The 12704-nt window shown below is 35.8% G+C and overlaps 1 protein-coding gene across 2 annotated transcripts in view; it reads left to right on the top strand.

Moving 5' to 3' along the window:
* MAP3K1 (mitogen-activated protein kinase kinase kinase 1) overlaps nucleotides 1–12704 on the top strand; it is a 64504-nt gene that overhangs the window by 38264 nt on the left and 13536 nt on the right. For both annotated transcript variants that reach the window (XM_069879778.1, XM_069879779.1), the window contains exons 2-13: nucleotides 640–790; nucleotides 3184–3390; nucleotides 5116–5316; nucleotides 6227–6343; nucleotides 6865–7013; nucleotides 8386–8507; nucleotides 8879–8960; nucleotides 9088–9265; nucleotides 10047–10337; nucleotides 10772–10893; nucleotides 11960–12051; nucleotides 12302–12491. In XM_069879778.1, the coding sequence (XP_069735879.1) occupies nucleotides 640–790; nucleotides 3184–3390; nucleotides 5116–5316; nucleotides 6227–6343; nucleotides 6865–7013; nucleotides 8386–8507; nucleotides 8879–8960; nucleotides 9088–9265; nucleotides 10047–10337; nucleotides 10772–10893; nucleotides 11960–12051; nucleotides 12302–12491 (1902 nt within the window). The remainder of the gene's footprint in view (nucleotides 1–639; nucleotides 791–3183; nucleotides 3391–5115; nucleotides 5317–6226; nucleotides 6344–6864; nucleotides 7014–8385; nucleotides 8508–8878; nucleotides 8961–9087; nucleotides 9266–10046; nucleotides 10338–10771; nucleotides 10894–11959; nucleotides 12052–12301; nucleotides 12492–12704) is intronic.

Here is a 12704-nt window from a genome sequence, read left to right as displayed (position 1 = left end):
GAGTTTTGCTGTAATCCTAGCTGACTTGAAGAGCTTTTGAGTCATCAGTCACTCCAAAAACTACTCTCAACTACTCTCAAGGCTTTCATGAATTCTTTGGCGAGTTTAAGCATACTTTACATTATTTTGGACGTCCTCCTTTTTAAGGAAGGGTTCATGATAGGAAAAGCCACTGCATACATAGTTTCATGCTTGTGCATCTTCTGAAGAACGAAAATTTTCACGCTTTATTTGTATTTTGTAAATTGTTCTAAAATAGAGATTGCAAGTTTTTATTTGCCAAGGAATGCATGAACCATTACAATGCTTGTAAAACTCTTGGTGAATGACATGGCACAAGGTGATTTTTTTATTGGTTTAGTATTTGCCAAGACCTTCATTTTTACTGTGTGTTCGATGTTACAAGCAGTACACGCGTATTAAAGAAACAGCCCTCCAAACAAGTATGGTGCAAATGGCAGACTAGCAAGCTAGTTGTAGATCTTAAAAGGTTTGCTTCAGCCAGTTGGAAGTAGAGTTTAGCAGCTGCGTTGTAAGGAGAGGGAGGAAAAGATGGCACCAAGTTGGAGTACTGTGATATTATACTTTTAACTAAAAATAATGATGTTCATGACTATTTTTCTTTTGTCTTTGCTATAGTCGTGACATGGAGAATAAAGAAACCCTCAGGGGGTTGCAGAAGATGGATGACCGCCCAGAAGAGCGCATGATCAGGGAAAAACTCAAGGCAACGTGTATGCCAGCCTGGAAGCATGAATGGCTGGAAAGAAGAAGCAGGAGAGGCCCTGTGGTAAGTGGCGCTGGTGGAAGGGCAGTATTTGTAACAGCTGTTAGAAATAAAAATCCCTTATGTTTGTTTCTATTAAAAACTTCTTCATCTTAACAGTTTACATACTCCTAATAACAGTGCTCATTTTCATTTTTTGAGCGTTTAACAGGAAATTGTGGCTGGCTTTCTGAAGTGTATGCGTTTATTAAGCTTCGTTTTTCAGGAAAAGGCTGTGCTGCTGATGGTGTAGTGTAAGATAACATCGTGACAATACTGCCCTCTAGAGTCAATAACAGAAGTAGCTCCGACTCATTAGGTGAAAACTGGAGTGCTCAGCTGTATGATAGTGCTTTGTACTCTGTTGATTCTGAGGTGGTTTATGGCTTCAGTTTTCCATTTGAAAATGTTAATTTATATTTATAGCAGGAGTATACAGATTTTTTGCTAAATGAAAAAACAAATTACAATATTACCAGAATCAGAAAAAAACAAAACTGAGTAACTCCTTCATGCATCTCAACTCTGTTAAACTTTGCTGGAGTATTCTATTAGCCTTTCAGTTAATGTTTTTGTAAGTGGCTCAGTAGTTTTAAGAAATTGCAGGCATATCAAACCTGAAAGTTACCATAATTACAGTTCTATTCAATATAATGCTGGTTAATTAATAGCAATCAATTGCCTGTAAATATAGCTCAGTGTGACTCCTGTGTACCACTTCATGGGAGTGCTAATTTAAAGAACAGACATATAAGAGGATTCTGTTGGTAGCTTTCTGTCACGAGAAGGAAAATTGAGAATACTTAAAATTGCATCAAAGCAATAGCTCTAAGAGTCAAGTAACAGAAACCAGTTCTTACTTTAAAATTTTTTAAATTCATCTTGTTTACTGCATAGCTTGAAATTGTTACTCTGATCAGCCCACTTCCCTTGAGGTTTCTGGGGTTTTTAATACAACTTTTGAGCTCCAGACTCTCACTTACTACCATTTTACATTTAAAATGTTTTCAGGCACTTGCAGCTGTAACTAACTTGTCCACAGGCACATAAATTTGCATTCTGACCTTCCAGGAAAGAAAAAGTGTTACATTAATCAGTAGAGGGAAAAGAAGGCTGCACTGCTTTTTATACTTCTCCTTTGTTCTGTTTACTTTCATAATCTGCTAGCAATATGCTTAAAACCAATAGCAACAAAAGTTTCTGAACAGTTCAGATTTGCAATACATTATAAATACGGTGACTCCTTAAATTGAGATGTATGGTGATTGGATAAAGGCTTTAAATGCAGGTGTTCCTTCTCTTAGGTAGTGCCTTGCTGCTGGACCACAACCTCCTCATTGTCCTTTTCTCCTTTGTCCCTGCCTGAAACTGAAATGCATTTCTGTATAGTGGAATAGCTTCAGTTGGATGAGTTAATGCTTCAGTTTAAAATAGTGTTTGATCTTGTGGATGCAGTCCAAACTATCATGTAGAAAGTCACTAAGTCTGGATATGTCTTCTTGCTCATACCCTGACCTGGTAAAGTCCCTTCCATTTTTTTTGCCTAAATTCAAGAGACCTCTGGAGCCTTCTCGGAGAGGTCTGATCTGTTAATCTGAAGCATTGCTGAAGCTTCCCTCCAGCTTTGAGTTAAGCCTCCAAGACATGGAGAAATGTAGAACTAAAACCACCTCTGCTTAATGTGACTGCTTTAATATAGTTCTGCTCCCAGGGGCCTTACTCATGCATTGTGTGGGTCTGAGGTGCAGGCAGCTGAAAGTTACCTTGAATATTCCATACCTCAGTGTCAAAATTCAGTGTTTGTGCAACAAAGCAATGTGAGTGTACTCACTCTGCTTAGGCACATGTGTTTATTCATGTATTACAGCACAGTGGTTAGCTCAGATACCAGATGTGGTGTAGCCGTTTTACTTGTATAGCAGGCAGAAAACCTAAGCACAGTTCACCCTAATTCTACTGAATTCCTTCCAGGTTCAAAGTAATTTTTAGTTTGCCACAAGTGTTGTGCTGTAGAAATAGCAACCTAATATTGAATATAACTGATGGATCCAACATTACTGCTCTTACCACGCAGACAGTGTCTGTGGAAATTCTTTTGATTCCTGTTATTGGAACGGGTGAATTGCTGTCCTTTGAGATATGAATGAGAGCTACAGAAGTACTTTGAGAGTCAGATCAGTTGCTGCCACAAGTCACAAGCAGCACAAATTGGGAGGAAAAAGGGTTCTTGCTCTTGTGGCGCGTATTGATAAACCCCATTAGGTGTTAATATTAGAATATAACGAGCATGCAAACTTCAAATACCTGGATAATGGCTTAATTTTATAATTCTAGCAAATCAAGTTTTGGTTAAATAGTTTTGCTTTAGTGTAAAATTATCAATTCATAATTCTAACGTGTGGTTTAATTCCTGTAAGGTGGTGAAACCAATCCCTGGGAAAGGAGATGGATTGGAAATGAACAAACTCTCTATAGAACCTCAAGCTGAAGGACAAAGCTTTGCTTCTTCACCTACGCAGAAAGGAAGACGTAGTCCTTCTCCTAGTAGCTCCTCTTCATCCTCATCTAGGACGATTAAATCTGAATCACCAGGTGTTAGAAGAAAAAGGGTATCTCCAGTGCCTGTAAGTTGCAGGCTGTTTATATAATTTTTAATTTGGCTATATTTTGCAATCCTTTGTCTATAGCGACAGTTAGTCCTTTGGGGCAAGATGCTGATACAAAGGGTTTATGACAGGGTGTCACTTGAGTAAGATCCACAGAGTATATCTTACGTTACATTTCTCAGGTGCGGAATTTTATTCTCTACTGCTAGGTGTGTGTTTTCATTTTAATTAAGTCCTGCTTTTAATTTTTATTTCTAGGAAATAAACAAAGAAATATAGATAATTCAATTGCAAAGACATTTATGTTCTCTTAGCTTGAGGTGCTAGTAGTCTGTTTGGGTTTTTTTCTGTCTAGTTTTGCATGTGAGTTCTCCAAGTACTCCTTTGTGGTTAGGGCTGGTGACTGGATTAAGATACCTGCAGAAAAGTGTTGCTGGTATGCTGTTTATGATCCTCTATTCAAGAACTGATCTTTATGTACAGATTAGGGAGGATTAGGAATGTGAATTGTTAAGACTAAACTGTCTGTCATTACACTGGAGAAGATCAGGAACAGAATATTTTGAGCAATAGTAACTGGCTTCATAAAAAATGATTAAGAATATAATGTTTTGAGCATAATCTTTTGAGTAATAGCATCTAATGGATTTGCTTGTTGTGAAAATGTTCAGTTTACTTGTCTACAACTTCACAGTGCAATTAGGGTAAGAATAAGATCTAATTGCTTTTATTGTCTCATTGCTGTCAACAATCTTACAAAATCAATTAAAATATGTGCTGCCATTGCTCTGAACTAGGGACAAATCACAAGTTGCAGTACAACAGCAAAGCTTCTTTCCTTTTGACAAGAGAAACTGAAAGGTTAAAAAAAAAAACCCCCAAACTGAAACCACAACAGCCACTCTAAGTTGGCCTTTGTTGCATTTTTACTTGATTGTTCTTCTTTGGTTTATATTAAACTTTCACATGAAAAAACCTTAGAAGTTCAGGCTGTCTTTACTTACCTGATGGAGAGTGAGTCAATTATAACCTGCATCATAACATAAAGTTTAACATGGTTATAAATTAAAGCAGAAGACCTTAAATTAGAAAGAGCCATTAATGCATCTCATAGCATTAGAAATGTGAAGAATTTTAATTAAAAACATTTTAGTAGAAGATTTGGGCCTTTGAGTTTTTGATCACAGGGAAACAAAATGAAAAAATTTCCATCCTCAGCTGAAAGTTGCTTTGATTCATGGAAAGGAAAGGAAGCTGTATCCTTGTCCCTTTTCTCTATTTCTTAAAATTGTGTTCTTCATTGATATTGTATTCACTTGTGTAAACTTTAGTCATAGTATTTCTTCATTTATGAAATACGTTAGCATTATAATCTTACATAATAATTTCCTGTATGAAGTTAGAAGTCTGTGGTAATTTTCTCATTGGATTATACCTGCTAATTCAGTAGTAATATAGGGTAAGGCAACCAGTGAAGGCTTGAAAACAGAAGCAATTTAAACCTCTTTTTCTGTCATAATGTTAGACAAAATATCAGTTACAAAAATACAGTTTTTCCTCTGCCCCTGAGTTCTGGGTATGGAAGAAAAGTAATTATTTTGAAGTCATATAGTCTAAGCAGGTTTTAGAAGTCTAAGGTTTTGGGGACTCTAATCCTACCTCATTTGGAGGGAGGGAAAAAACCCCACATAATTTAAACTTACTCTTGTTGTCGAAATGCTTATGATAGAACTGTTTATGTAGTTTCAGAGTGGACGAATAACACCACCTCGACGAGCCCCATCTCCAGATGGCTTCTCTCCATACAGCCCAGAGGAGACAAGTCGTCGTGTCAACAAAGTTATGCGAGCCAGGCTGTACTTGCTGCAGCAGATAGGACCCAACTCTTTTTTAATTGGAGGAGACAGCCCTGATAATAAATACAGAGTGTTTATTGGGCCTCAGGTAGAGAATGTTTTTATGTTGGCTGTAGCTTTTATTAATTTGTAGTTAACGTTACAAAACTATTCAAAAATTAATTAGATCTAGTTAGTTGCCAGCCCATAATAGTGGTAATATAAAGTAACATTAGTTGTTAATCTCTGCTTATGTAGTAAAATGATCAACTTGTATTTCGTAAGAAATGTGGCAGGTGTATTTGTTTGTCTAAATTTTCTCTTTAAAAAAGAAAACGAACGAAAAACCCCAGACTCATGAACGCTCTCAATTTGAAAGTAATTGCTATTGTCCTGTCTACTTTTCATTCCTAGAAATGGTTTCAAATTCTGACTTATGTACTTTTGGCTAAAATTTTCCTAGTTTCTCCCTCTGAAAAAAATTTATTTTCTCAATTCATATAAATGGCAAGCACAATATAATTCCTTTAATGGTGTGATAGTTCCATTAGTATCTGTAGTGAGGTCCTTTTCATAGGCTTTCATTGAACTAATATAATATTACATTGGAGACCATGTAGGTTTTAGAGTAAACAGAAGCATCTTGTTTAAGTTTGATTGCTGTCATGTTATGGGTTTACATTGCTATATGCATAAATTCCTTCTAATATGAAACGGAACAATAGTTTCAGTTGATTTTAAAATAATTAAAAAATGGGGGAAACCATCAGTAGAAAACTGCTGTAATAAGTGGTGTCTGCTTTGCAGTATATATTCCTGAACAATGCTTTGGCAATTCACGTTTTCTGTAAGGCCATCTACGAAGATGTTTATGCCTATATAAGAAATATTTTGCATAAACTGCTTTTTTTTTCCTGAGTGTTGGTGGTAGTGTGTGTTCTATGATGCACTTCAGTGTGGAAAAATTGTCTATATAATTGTCAGTTCAGTAAAGCCATAGCATATACTTTCCTTTGCAGACTTGTAGCTGCGGCCGTGGCACGTTCTGTATTCATCTGCTGTTTGTTATGCTGCGGGTGTTCCAGCTTGAACCCTCAGACCCAATGCTCTGGAGAAAGACACTGAAGAACTTTGAGGTAATTGATTTCTAGTAGATCTAATGGCAGATCTGAAATGCAGTCCAGGTAAAAGTCTTTATGAGTTTTTCTTAAAGTGCTTAAAACTGTTGCTTTGTAAAGCAACAAGAAAATACGGGTTTATGCCTTTAATACAGTCTCAAGAGCTCTCTAAATAGGGAAAAAAACCCTACTATTTAAAGATATAACTAAAATAAGGGTAGAGAGCTGTAGTTTAGTGAATGATTCAAGTCTTAGGTTTTCTACTTGCATTTTTGTATCTGTCTCACTGGTTAGGTGAAAGGTAAACAGAAAAATTGTCTTCAGAAGTAGGTGCATGTAGATTTAAATCTGTTTAATAAACAAATGCATTTTTCTTGTAAAGTGTTTCTTGTAATCTGTTAGTAAGATTTCTGAAATAGCTTTGCTGTGTGAAACTCAATAGACCTTTTTTAGCAGTAGTTAGGGATCAGTAATATTACTTTTAATTATAAGCTAATTATAGCATAAATTCGACTGTTGCTGTCTTTTTCTGATGTTAGGTTGAGAGTTTGTTCCAGAAATATCACAGTAGGCGTAGCTCGCGGATCAAAGCTCCATCTCGTAACACCATCCAGAAGTTTGTCTCACGCATGTCAAATTCTCATACATTGTCATCATCTAGTACTTCTACATCTAGTTCAGAAAACAGGTTGGTATTATTTTAAAGGAATTAAAAGCTTTATTCTGTAGTTTTCTACTACATTTGGAGATTTAGAATCACCTACATTCCTTTTGTTCGAAGCTGCCATCATTTCAAGCCACGTTAAGTCTCAATATTTGCGAAGAATGCAGTCAAGCATACATAAATCACTGTGGTACCAGGAGGGTATATTTGCTTTATAACTCCTGTTTGAAAAATGTTAAGTAGTGAAAAGAATTTTTTGACCCTGTAGGAATTCGGGGAAGAAACTTAGGAAATGTAAGTGCAATACTGAAGCACATATTAACTTTGGAAAACTATTTGTGTCTGTTCAAGTACAGCACTTATGCAAATATTAACAAATGGGGAAACATGATTTTTCTTTTTGCTCTTGTCCTGTTTTGGAGAAATGCTTGTCCCTATGACAACATACTAAAAATTTTTGGGTAAATGAAATATGTTTGCATAAACATAAATGAAAAAAAAAAACTCAAGCATATATTTTAAAAAACACTTCATGGAAAATGGTTCAGGAATTTTTTTAAGGACACTATTAAACTGTTATGATTTTTATAGTTTATACAGTATTAGATAACAGTGCCTTGTTTATCAGTTTTAAGTGATGCTTGATTCTTACTTCCCCAGCTTCCATTAATTGAGTGCTTTAGCATGTTCTTTTTCTTGATTTTTGAAAAGGTAATGCTTAATTTTTTTAAACAAGTGGTCTGTGCATACATTAGTTATTGGATCAACTAGACAGCTTCTAAAGAAGTCGAACCACAGAAGACAACCTAAATTGAGGATTTCTTTTGTGTGGAGTTAAATCTAACTTAAGGATACTTTGAAGAAACTGCTTGAAGAGTTTTTATCTTCTGTTAAGTTTTTGAGTTTTACGTATGTTTATCAAATAGTATTTACAGTTTCCTGTAGTGAGCTAAAGACCACCTCATGACTCAGTACTCTGAAATGAACATGATGGGAGACATGTGGGTAGCCTGCAGAATATAAGAAATTAATTAATTTCCCAAGGCCAGATGATAAGTCAAAAAAGCAAAGGTTGGTCTATTTAAAGAAGCCTTGGAAAATAAGTGCCCAAGGCTAGGTCTTTCAGTCTCTAATTGGTATCTGACCTAGTCTGAAAAGATGTCATGCATTTTGAAACTTTCCTTTTCATTTAAACAAAATGTTGTTCTTACTCAGTGCTTATAAAAATGTAGTTGCTTACTTATTCAAACCAAGGTTTAGGAGAAGGATTGTTGAATAGCCTATAGTTTATTCAGAAATGACTGTTCCAAAGTGGGAGTTAATCTTTTTTCCCTGTTAAAGTCTGTTATGAATTCTCATATGCTGCTTTTACAATCTCAAATATCTGTTTCTGTAGTATGAAGGATGAAGAAGAGCAGATGTGCCCCATTTGCTTGTTAGGCATGCTGGATGAAGAGAGCCTAACTGTGTGTGAAGATGGCTGCAGGAACAAATTACATCACCACTGCATGTCAATATGTACGTTGTCTTGTTAAGTTCTGGTGACTCTAAATATGCAAAAGTATTCTAACTTACTGTGTTTTTATTCGGTTTTTTTGTTTGCTTTAAAAGTGAAACAACAGAAACCTGTTCTTCAGTGATGACTGGTAGCTCTTTGTGAGAATTTAGTATCATTCAGGTACTATTATTAGGCTTTATTTTATCAAATATTCACAAATGAAGTTTGTAATATGATGCTTTGAGATCAAGTGCTTTGATTCATAAATGCTTTGATTTAGAAGCACTTATCCTGAAACTAACATTCTTCAGTAGAACTTAGAAACAGTAATGCCATCTTCTGGTTTTATACGCAGTAGAACTGAAGTACTTATCCTGTTGCTTAATTCCAGGGGCAGAAGAATGCAGAAGAAACAGAGAGCCACTTATATGTCCTCTTTGCAGATCAAAATGGAGATCTCATGATTTCTACAGGTAAGGAGTCTGATTATAACTGACTACCTGTTGCTGATTTCTTAGTTGATATTCCTAAATAGGCTAATGTATTTGCTTCAGCAAATGTTTCATTTGTTAATCAGTGTCATTTGTTATTAATCTGTAGTCATGAGTTGCCAAGCCCTGTGGATTCTTCCATTCTCCGTGTGGTTCAGCAACAAACTCAGCAACAATCTACAGCTGGATCACAGAGAAGAGCCCAAGATAGCAATTTTAACCTTACTCATTATGGGGTCCAGCAGATCCCTTCTGCCTATAAAGATTTAGCTGAGCCATGGATTCAGGTAAATTTATTTTGTAAAGGAAGCTTCAAATGTAAAAGCTGATTTTGAGCTGTTTTGCTAGATTTGTCGTATCAACAATTCAAAACTTTATTGTGAATCCCTTTAGCTTTATGGTCGATTTTTATCAGAAAGAATTACATTTGACTTTAGAAGAAAAGGTTATCCAGTCTTGTTTCAATAGAGGTTTCAGTTTTGGACTTTGTCTTGAGCATCATATTAAAATTCCATGCAATAAAAAGTAATATTTGTGATTAGCTTTGGTTGTGCAAGTGTCCTTTAAATACAAAGTTAGCATTTACCATTACCCAAGTTGTGTTGCAGGAGCTGAATGACTTAAATTAGAGCCTAGAGGGTGAGTTCAGCTGAGCAAGGGTCACACACTTAGAAGTGGAAGAACTTGTATTGCCTATATTTCTGCTGTGATTTTTGTCTGCTACTGCCAGACCTTGGTTTCGGAGCTGTTTTTGTATCAGTGTCCAGAAACAAACTCCATACTGAATAATTAAAATTCAGAGTGTATGTAACCATCCATACAGTCATCCTCCCATTTCTCTTAACAGAGTATTTGGATAACTGATAACTTGTCATTTATGATATTTCAGTTCTATCACAGAATCTTTTTTTTAAGATACCATATCTTCTGACATATTTTTGCTGTCAGGCTTCTTAAGGTGATTTTTCACCAGAAACATTCATTTGCTCTTCTTGTTTGCTCTTCTTGGGTACTTAAGGTGCAATATTATTCAATTTGTCTTCTGGAACATTGCTTTTTCCTTCACAGGTATTTGGAATGGAGTTAGTTGGCTGCTTGTTTTCTCGAAACTGGAATATACGAGAAATGGCACTTAGACGTCTTTCCCATGATGTTAGTGGTGCGCTGTTACTGGCTAATGGTGAAAGCACTGGAAATTCTGGAACTAGCAATGGAAACAACACAAGTGCTGTAGCTCTGGGAGCAGCTAGTGGGTCATCTCAGACCAGTATCTCAGGAGATGTGGTGGTGGAATCCTGCTGCAGTGTGCTGTCTATGGTCTGTGCTGACCCTGTCTACAAAGTGTATGTTGCTGCTTTAGTAAGTAGATGTTTTCTACTTATTGCATCCTAGGAATCTGGAAGTTATTTTATTTTTTAAGGGGAGGGAAGGGAGGAAATATATGAAGTCAGGAGTCCTAGTAATTCTTGTGGAACATCACTTATGACAACTTCTAACCATCATCTCAAAGTGGGATGAACAAAATCCCATGGTATTGAAACAGCGTGACTGCAGTGGCCAAATATAAGAAAATGCTTGCTACTATACAACAGTACCTGTATAACTAGCTTCTCTCCAGCCTCAAAGAATACATGACTAATTCTAACAGAAAATATGTAGTGAGCTGTTTATCCTTTGAACATTTCACTGATATTTTGAATGCAATTATATAAAACTATTTACAACTCTTCAAGAAAATGAAAAACTTTGTAGCTAATTTGATTTCATCTGTATTGCTTTTTTTTTTCTCTTAGAAAACTTTAAGAGCCATGCTGGTATATACTCCCTGTCATACTTCGGCAGAGAGGACTAAACTACAGCGACTTCTCAAGCCAGTTGTAGAGACAATATTAGTTAAATGTGCAGATGCCAACAGGTATGATGTCTCATAAGCTTCAGGTTCATTTCAGATTGTTACTGGAATGTTCTGAAGCTTTATTTGTTGCTGTTTATGTGGAATTCGGAGACCATTTATAGTCGACAGTGAAAAAAAATGTATGAATCCTGAGTATAAAAATAAGGTTTTGTCAAAGTCTTAATTGCTACCAATAAACTTCTCTTGAAAGATGCAAGTTTTTAAGGCACTGATTGTACTTCTCTAGCACTTAGATATTAAATGATGCTTTGCTTTCACAAGGCCTTTTTTCTCCTTTAAAATAACAGAAGGTGTTAGTTGCAGTCATCAACCATCACCTCCATCTCAGTTGATACTGCTTTGGTTTAATTCTTGTTACTTGCTTTTCGGCAGTCAGCAAGTACCCTCCAGCAAGTAATACTCATGTATGTTTCCTACTTCAACAAAGGCTGTTGTAAATCTGTGTCATGAAGTGTTAATGTAATGCTTCTACTTCTCATTTCACAATTTAGTGTTAGGAGATCCCTGTTCTGAGTGAATGCCTTTGGCGTTTCTAGTTTGAGTAGGCCTTGTCTTCCTGTCCCAAGCTACTCTGTTGGTTTGGCAGGACAAACAGTTTCTTCACCTGTACTGTAAATTAGATGCATAAGCCCACCAGCTTGATTTATGTCTCTTGAGGTTTAGTTTCTAAGCAGCATTTTTACTGAAACAGCAGCTAGTGGTGCCCCAGCAATAATCTAGCAATAAAATATCTGAAGTTAAAGGAATAGGTGAAATAGAACTGTTTCTTGTGTTGTAGAATTCCTGGATTTGTCCTGTTTTTGTAAGGAGATGATGTCCTATTTGGTTTTTTGTTTATTTATTAGTGATGGATGTGTCCAGAAATATAATCTCTGTGTTAAAACAAACCCACAAAAAACTGTTGGTAGTTTACAGATAGAGGATTATAGAAATGTATCAGAATAAAACAATGTAAAATCATTTTCCATGCACAATTTCAAGCTAAGATTGTTGGAGTATGATAATTTGAATGTTTTTCCTTAAAACATTTGCTAAAATAGTTACTTTTTGCCTTAATTTCTTATAGTCGAACAAGTCAACTTTCAGTCTCAACACTGTTGGAGATGTGTAAAGGCCAAGCAGGCGAGCTGGCAGTTGGGAGAGAAATACTTAAATCTGGTAAAAATAAGTCTTCTTATATAATTTAATTATAATTACGTGCAAATATATTGAAGTGCTTTAAATTTTAGACAGGGTTTATCCAATATCAGCATGGCAAAGATAACAGTATTTCTCTCATCAGTTCGGGAGGGGGTGTTATTTGGGCATATAATGTGTATTTCTATATGATACAGTTCTTATCTTTTACTAGGTCAGAATTTAGGTTGTGACCAAATGTAATCTTTATTTTATCGATTTTTTTTTATAGGGTCCATTGGTATTGGTGGTGTTGATTATGTCTTAAATTGTATTCTTGGAACCCAAATCGAATCTAGCAACTGGCAAGCTCTGCTGGGGAGGCTTTGTCTAATAGACAGACTTCTGTTGGAATTTCCTGGTGAATTTTTTCCCCACATTGTCTGTGGAGATATCTTGCAGGCTGATACTGTAATAGACAGGTACTTGCTTACATTATGTGACTCCTACTCTTTGTAGTTAAATGTGTTGTTGGTGATTTCTTAAAAAAAAAAAATTATTCTAGTACCTGTAAACAAAGAGTTTACATTTATACGCAAAAGTGTCCTAACTTTATGGAGTAAATGATTGCCTTTTTAGAAAACTTCTGTGAATCAATTTTAAATTACTAGTGCAGCAGTAAGTCTCCTTTCTGT

This window comes from Phaenicophaeus curvirostris, chromosome Z, assembly GCF_032191515.1.
Source record: "Phaenicophaeus curvirostris isolate KB17595 chromosome Z, BPBGC_Pcur_1.0, whole genome shotgun sequence".
NCBI classification, from domain to species: domain Eukaryota; kingdom Metazoa; phylum Chordata; class Aves; order Cuculiformes; family Cuculidae; genus Phaenicophaeus; species Phaenicophaeus curvirostris.
Note: the sequence above shows the minus strand (reverse complement) of the source record. Positions and strands in the feature narration are given on the sequence as shown.